At 36.3% G+C, this 8,482-nt stretch overlaps 1 protein-coding gene across 1 annotated transcript; it reads right to left on the bottom strand.

Moving 5' to 3' along the window:
* Positions 1-5,378: 5,378 nt before the first annotated feature.
* Positions 5,379-6,943, bottom strand: LOC109413631 (general transcription factor IIH subunit 2). The gene is made up of 3 exons (XM_019687345.3): positions 6,737-6,943; positions 5,943-6,670; positions 5,379-5,863 (listed from the first exon to the last, which is right to left on the bottom strand). The coding sequence occupies exons 1-3, from the start codon at positions 6,793-6,795 to the stop codon at positions 5,427-5,429; spliced, it is 1,224 nt and encodes a 407-aa protein (XP_019542890.3). The 5' UTR covers positions 6,796-6,943; the 3' UTR covers positions 5,379-5,426.
* Positions 6,944-8,482: the final 1,539 nt, after the last annotated feature.

Genomic DNA, 8,482 nt, shown 5'->3' on the forward strand with positions numbered 1-8,482 from the left:
CCATCGGGGGGTCTAGAACAAAAATTTTTTTTGAAGGTTTTTCATGCAAAAACAGTTAAAAGCGCATATTGTAAATTATTGCATCTCCTACAAATATTCACAACTTTTTTGTCTGGATAGAACCATAAAATTTTCAGGCGTTTCGAAGTAGTATGCGTAGATGACTGTGTGAAAATTTCATTAAAATATGTTGAATGGTTTTCAAATAATAGCAAAACTATCAAACGCATTCTAAAATACTAAGCTTAGTAGCAAAAATCCAACAAAATATCTATATTTTTTATATAATAATACATGAAAAAAATTTAATTCTTAGGACCTTGAGTCATGATGGCGGTATGTACCGTAAACCAGGGTCAAATTTATCTCCGGGTTGAAATTGATCAGCCGTTTTTCAAATAGATAAAGAATTTTTTGAAGAGTTTCCTTACAAATAGCACTAAGTATCAGATTCCAACAGCACGATACTTAAAAGGAAATTATTGAAAATATTATTTTTCTAACGGAAAAACTTCTGATCAATTTCGACCCGAAGATCAATTTGACCCCGGTTTACGATACTGTGAAAACTTGTTTTTCAAATAATGAACAATTACATAGTCAAATACATGAAAGGAAAACACACACATTGCCATTATGTAGCTTTTGACTAAAGTATTGATTAGGGGAGACTGGGGAGACTTGATCCCTTTTTCTTAATTTGCCTGTAACATTAAGAAAAAACACAAAACTAGATCCATTTTTCGTACAGAATGGCAGGCAAACATCTATTGCAAGCTTATACACAACATAAGGACTTTAGTTAAGGACAAAGTTTTCAAAACTGTGTTTTTATGGAAGCATGTCTTATGATGTATTTTTCAAAAATGGGTCACAATTGATCCCCTTTTGAGCACATGTTTAATTTAAAGGGAAAATAACTCCAGAAGCTTCCTGTTCATTTTCTTTTCAAGTTTTCTTGCATTTTTGATGAATATGGTGTATTTGAAATTATAAGATTTCCTTAAATTCTTAAGGATATGCCGTATTTTGAAAATGGGGAGACTTAATCGCCCTTTTAATGGTGTGTAATAAAATAATAATTATCTGACACGTTTTTTCATTGAATATACTAGAATTCCGAGTAAATAGAAGCTTCCAAATAGAATTTTATTTTTCACATGTATAATGTGTGTGTAATCCTCGAGGGATCAAGTCTCCCCATGTCACTGCTGTATACACTAAGCTACAATAATTGAAATATTTATATAACAACCTTATTTGGATAAATACGTTTGATAGTACTTTATTTATACTATGTGCAGTGAAATTTTGACACGATTTGGTTCAATTTTCACAAAGTTATTGAGATTTTTCGGAATCGCCTAAAAGATTTCTGAAGGACTGAAAACAAACCATCAGCCATTAAAAAATAATGCAATACACAATTAAAATCAATTGTAGCCAAAACATTGTCGTCTGTCCAGATGTTGTTTTGGAAAAATTATGCTAGAAGAAAACTGTTTTTGATTCCGAGAAAATATGGGGGGAACAAGTCTCCCCAGGGATCAAGTCTCCTCAGTATCCCCTATTTATCTCAAGAACGCGGTTTTGCGTATACATGTTCATTTTTTTCCATTTTTTTCTAATGATTAAGGTCTTATCTAAGTATCAGATTGAAAGCGAAAGGCTTTAGGAAAGCGTGGCGCAATAATTTGGATTACAAAAAAACGGTTTGTTATTTTTTCGAAAGATATAGATTTATGTTGAAAATATTCTACTAGTCAACGACGCCCTAACAATGATCAATCACTCTTCCTCATGCTTGGAGGAAACCACAGAAAATATTTTTGAGATATCATATGCAAATCGATAAGACTATTTAAACCATTGTTATCAAATTGTTTTTCCTTGGCTTTATGCTGAACAGCCTAATTTTCATGCCTAATGTAGAAACATTTTCAATAAGTATTCCGTTCTTTTAACTCTTCTTTCAGAACTTATTATCAGTTATTTGTTAATAAATGGTGGCATAAGTAATAAGCATCATATTGCTATTAAATTCAAAGACAAACCTAAGTTTAGGTCCAACAGCTATGTCAAATATCGTGGAATAATTCGAAAACTATGTTTAGTACCGTAAAGTTGCCCTTGATCGAATATTGCCCAACTGAATTCTGTTTTGATTTCAGTTCTCGTTATTGTGTCCTGTCTTGGTTTAATGTGGACTCATACCCACAACTTCAATGTTATTATGAGGTCTTTAACAGAGTTAATTTGTTTTTATTCATTGACTAAGGTTAAATAATATTTAATTTTGAGCTTGTAAACATTAATTCCAAAATAATTAAGTTTCTATACTTTTTCTTCGAAACAGAGATGTTCCCAATCCTCGAGTGCTTTTGTTGGCTTACCAAATAACATTCAAATATTTTCTTTAGGGAAGGCCGACATGCTCAGCAATCATGATAATTGTGTTTATTATAGGATTCGTAATAGAGGCATACTTGTACTTGTGAACATGTATACGCAAAACCACGTTCTTGAAATAAATAATTAATACTTTAGTGAAAAGCTACATAATGACAGTGTGTGTTTTCCTTTCATGTTTTTTTTTTCTATGTTTCTGGTCATCATTTAAAAAAACAAGTTTTCACAGTACCGCCATTATAATGACTCAAGGTGTTTAGAATAAAATATTTTTCATGTATTATTGTATAAAAAAATATAGATATTTTGTTGATCGTTTGCTACTAAGCTTAGTATTTTAGAATGCGTTTGATAGTTTTGCTATTACTTGAAAACCATTCAACATATTTCAATGAAATTTTTACACAGTCATCTACGCATACTACTTCGAAACGTCTAAAAATTGTATGGTTCTATCTTCAAAGACAAAAAAGTTGTGACTATTTGTAGGAGATGCAATAATTTACAATATGCGCTTTTAACAGTTTTTGCATGAAAAACCTTCAAAAAAAATTTTTGTTCTAGACCCCCCGATGGATGTTTTCAACCGACCCAGCAAATTGAAGGGAATGGTCCAAAGTATCACTGGGCAAAATTTCAGACTTACTTATTTTTTTGTTTTAAAGTTGCTCTATAAACACACCGTGGTGTTCGTGGTGTGAAAGTTCAACGTCACTTCACATATTTGATAACCATAACGACAACAAATCTAACGAATGAATGTACAATCGAATGAGTAGTTTCAAAGCTCGTAGTACTTAGAGTATTGTATATGGATTTGTATTCTTTCGGTCCACTACTTATTATTTACAGAAAGGTTATAAGAGTCTTGAAAATTCTAGCCCATATTATTAATAAAAGGACAAACAATGCAAGAACAATTGCATCAGATGTTGTATGTGGATCTAGTCACTGATGTTATCTAGTGCACCAATCTTTAAGTATGAAAGTCATTATTACTCGCTTTATATCTTCGATACTATCTCGAGGATGATTTTAAAGGGCATCTTCTTGGATTCATCATCGTTTCATACATCATATCAGTAATATATACTATTATTAGTTTTGCATTTATATCGCTGGAAAACTAACTTAAACAATAATATTGAAGGCTGTCTGAAAAGAAATATATATGATTAAACAGCTAAAGCAATATGTCAAACTAATTGCGTGAACCAATATTGAGTCATTGGATGACATTACTGTTTCAATATTGATCGTTCTCACGTAAAAATAAATAAAATGGTGCTATAAGTATCACTCAACTGACAGGACAGATATTTTGTAGATTAAAATTTTTATATCTTAAGCTTATATGTGAGGAACCAGTATTAAAAAAAAATGGATCAATCCATTTGTTTACTTGTAATGAATAAAATAATTAAAACATGTATGCGAAAACAATGTTAAAATACGGAAGAAAAAAAAATTAAGAAAAACCTATACATAACTGAATTTTTATAGGAATCATTGAATTTTTGTTTCAATGATTATTTGGCCCGCGTTTGGAACAATGTGAATCACGCTTTACAACTGGAGAAGTATCATTATTATTATGAACCACTTCAGTCGATGTGTACAAATTTTTCCTGTAAATTTAATCAAGTGGTATACTGCAATGGAAATATATTGTGATAGGTAATAAGTACCAAAGAATTTATCTACGAAGTTAGGCATTCTGTTTAAGAAGGTTCATTAATATCTATAAAACTAGTATTTTATATTTTCACTTGTTCAGTAGACCGTCGAAATACATATTGTGTTTTATTGACGTGAATTTTGCAACTAACAGAATAAACAGTGTATATATCCTTCGGAGCTTCGTGTAAAAGCTACATATATTACTATTAACAATCATTTAATCATTCAATAGAAAAAGAAAACAATCGAAGAAATTTAAATGTAGGTCAAATTGTGTTAGAAAAAAAAACTCAGGTAAAGGAAAAGAAAATATAGAGAAAATACAATTGTTTTCAGAAAGTTATAAAAAATATAAGAGAAAAAATACTTTTGATTATTAAAATAACATTTGTCAAAATGTTATAATGCGGTGTGTCTCTCAGTAATTTTATTTTTCTTTTCAAATCTTCAAGCAATATCATTTCAGATGCATAAGATAGACAAGAGAACTTCAAGAATATTATTATACTACGCACCGCAAACGAATATGTGAATCGCCGGAATTAGTCATCAGAACGCCGAACTAATCCTTCCAAACGAATATAAAAAAAAATATTCTGGCAGTTGTTATACTTACTTAGAAAAATTAGACATAAGTTTTCATTATTGAAAAAAGGGAGAGAATGTAGGATCTCAGTATGCTGGAACAATCTAGGTAGCCATGTAGAAGTAGTACTAATGATGACAGACAATAAAATATTCATTCTTGTTTCAACCACCAAGCAGTCAAGACTTCTCATTCCTACAGTGATGACGATGTACACTCTCGTGAACTAAGGCTACACCAGTCCTACTCACTTTGTTGACACTGCATTACTTCGACCAAGTCTAGGTCGAAGTTAGTTATCGCTTGTCCAACTCAAATCGAGGAACTGAATTCAGTAAACGTTGTTCACCATGTATTGGCCATTCTTCAATCGCTGGAAATGAATAATTGGCTGATGAGTTAGCTCGTACATAACTATTCATTGGACATAAGCCAGTGTTGAATAAAGCTAAGATACCTGGGGGGAAAGTCTCTTTAATAAAGACAAATCAATCAATCAATTAAGATACCTGGGCTGCCACTCAACACAAGCAATACTGGAATAGTTTGGAGTCATGTCGTCAAACAAATTTGTATTGTACAAGGCCATCGCCAGAGCTGGTGAAGTATCCTCAACCGAATGCGCTGCGTCTACCGCCTGCGCTGTTTAGGATCCAGACTGATAAGGGATTATTTCGGAAAACAGTAAATTTCACTTCCAGCATTAGGTTTACAACCTATATTTTGACAATCACAATGCACATCTCACGTTTTACGGAATCGGCGGAGCAACGGGTTTCCGTGCGTGTAAAGCCTGCACCGAGGCCGGTATCGTCGTACAGCCCACACACGAGTGCATCGTTTCGTGTATGAAAATGTCACAATCTATACAGAACACCTGCTGGCAGGTTCCGCACTGGTACACCGTTTTGTCCGTACTGTCGGCAAACGGTTTCTGACAGCCATAGCAAATGCTAGCCTGATTCTCGAAAGGCATCTCCTGGAAGTGTGGCACCGGAAACAGGTGATGATAGGACCGGGCCAAATGCGGCGCAGATGCTAAGGTTAGACCACACGATGCGCATTCCACCGGCAGATCGCAGTATTTGCTGTAGCACTGGGGGCAGTGGTATCCACCGGATGTCAACTTGGACGGTTCGTCTGTGCTGTCGATGTGGCACATGCACATCGTCAGCGGCGGATCTTTACCTGTGGGCGGATAAATAAGAGATGAATATGACGACAGGTAAATTATATCCAAAGTTTCAGATAATGCAATAGCAATCACCTTCTTCCGTTTTCCCATGCGGGAATCCCATTTTGATCAACGAAAACTCCTGCTGACTGCCGGCCTGCGGTGGATCGATATGCTGCAACAGTTGATCCTTAAAATGGGCATCATCCAGCACTGCCCCGTACACTCCGCCCGTTTCGGTGCACAAAAACTTGCACACCCGAATCTCCGCCGACAGGCTGACCACCGAGCAGCGAATCCCCTCGGCTTTGAGCGCCTCAATCGTGATGTGAATATCGGTCGGATCGCAGGTGGTCAAGCTGCCCATCACTACCAGCACTTCTCGACTGGCATGGGCCGGAACCATTTTCAACGTCTTCAGTGCCAGGTCCAACCCATTCTGCAGCGACGGTTCCCCCGTCAAATTGAGCTTGTTCAAACCGGCCACGGCCTTCACGTGCTTCCGGCAGCTTCCCCCCAGCTCGGAAATTTTCTCCGCCCGCTTGGCCTTCATGGCGATCACGCCCAGCTGCGAGATGGGGTTCTGGTCAAAGAATTCCTCGATGAAAATTTCCAGCAGCTTCAGCGTGCACAAAAACCGGGTTGGCTTCAAATCCGGAACGGTCATCGCCTCGGAGCAATCCAACAGCACATACAAATGACGCATCATCCCCAGTTTGCTGAAGCCTTTCTTCATGGCCTGGCGTTTTCGTTTGGCCTTTTGGATTATGTCGGCCACCGAACCCTCCACCAAGCCATCGTCGTCCTCCTTGATTGCTTCCCTGTGGGACAAGAACCAAAAATTACAATCTACGCGCCAGCTTTTTCTCCCGACCGAGTGCTCTTACCATGTTTTCTCGTAGCCGGTTTCCCAGCGGTATTCTTTGATTTCATCTTCCTCCGCCATTGTTCTGGAAGCTTCAAGGATAATTTAATGACCTATTAAATACTAAAAAGCAATTTTTAGATATTTTTAAGCTGTTTATAACTGAAAATTATTCGGTTTTTAATAAAATTCGACTGTCCGGCCCGCGGAATGCGTGTTTTTGTTGTGATTTGTGAATTGACAGCTGACCCTTGTGGTAAATCTGATGTTGAGACGGATTCTGTAAAATATGGATGGATTTTTTTAAAAGGGCCAGACCCAATATTAACATCTACACGGAACCGCCAAACTACCCAAAATTAAGTTCTTTTGACGCAATCCCATAGTTCCGCCCAATAAGCCAAATTTGAGTAAATCGATTAAACTCGCACTAGGTAAATTGCCTTTACCTCCAGCAAAAAAATATACTAAAGAGTAGGTAAATTCAACCCAAGACCCCCCCTCATTCAACCCAAATTTGAGTATACCTACATTTACTCAAAATTGGCTTATTGGGCTCAAGGACCCCCATTGGGTAGATGCATCTCTGTTTGTTTTTGACAACATCGGTGGGGGAAAGAGGGAAAACAACCTAATTTTGGGTAACTAGTTTATTCGATATACTCAGCTTTGAGTAAAATCGACCCAAAAATTAGGTAGTTTGATTTCTCCGTGTATGAGCCATTTTGAAAAATTAACAGGAGGTCGCGTAGCCCGTGAGCGTGACAACATCAACTGTTGTCGTTAGTAAAATTCAAGCATAATTTTTCAAATCGACGTATCTAACTTTTTCACTGATCTGAGTAAATTCATGGTCAATGTTGACGACCATTTCACTAAAATAGTTTTTTATAAAAAGACTTTTCATAAGTTTTTTCGTGCTTAACATCACCAGGGATATAGCACGCACTAGGTAAGAAACAAAACCTACTCATTCCATATCATTTTCACAATGAATTTTGACAAAAATACACATACACCGGGTTGGTCAGAGATACGTCATGCCAGATACGTCGCTTTTGTATGGTGCCAGTTTGGTGTATCTGTTACTTTTGATTTTGGCTAGATACGTCGTTTGGTTTTCTCATATATCAAAACGGTGTATCTATCAGTAAAGTTGTAAACATCAAAATAGTTAGATACGTCGTTTCGAAAAATATGCTTAGTTAAACAAATTAAGCAATAAATCATCAAACAGTGATGTGGGTTCTTCAATTTGCTTTATGAATCATGCATGCAGCAGTTAACCCGGATTTGTTTACATTCTCGAGTTACGTCGGATTGAAAAATTATGCTTCAATTGATTATGCCCATCCTGGAGAGAGCAAACCAGCGAAGTTGGATTTTTCTCCAAACTCGTGCGTCGTACAGTCTGTTTATAATACAGTCCCGCAAAGAGTGAAACCAAATCTGTGTGAAGAATTAGCATTATGTTAAAATCCACAAATACAAAGAAATTTAAAAAAATGAAACCAAATCTACCCTGAAATCTACCTATCGAACTGTCAAATCGGCTACCTATCGAGCACGCCAGCAAAATTATGAAAACAAAGTCTGGCGAAGAAGAAGAACAACAATCAAACGAAGTCGTCTTTGCATGTCTCTATATATACAACAGTCTAGTGCGTCGGACCTAAAGTGCGCCACACAATGCATGCGTGTGCGTGACAGTAGTTTGACACATTTCTCATGGGAAAACTGTAAAAAAACGCAAACCTCGACGGAACGG

This window comes from Aedes albopictus, chromosome 3, assembly GCF_035046485.1.
Source record: "Aedes albopictus strain Foshan chromosome 3, AalbF5, whole genome shotgun sequence".
NCBI classification, from domain to species: Eukaryota; Metazoa; Arthropoda; class Insecta; order Diptera; family Culicidae; genus Aedes; species Aedes albopictus.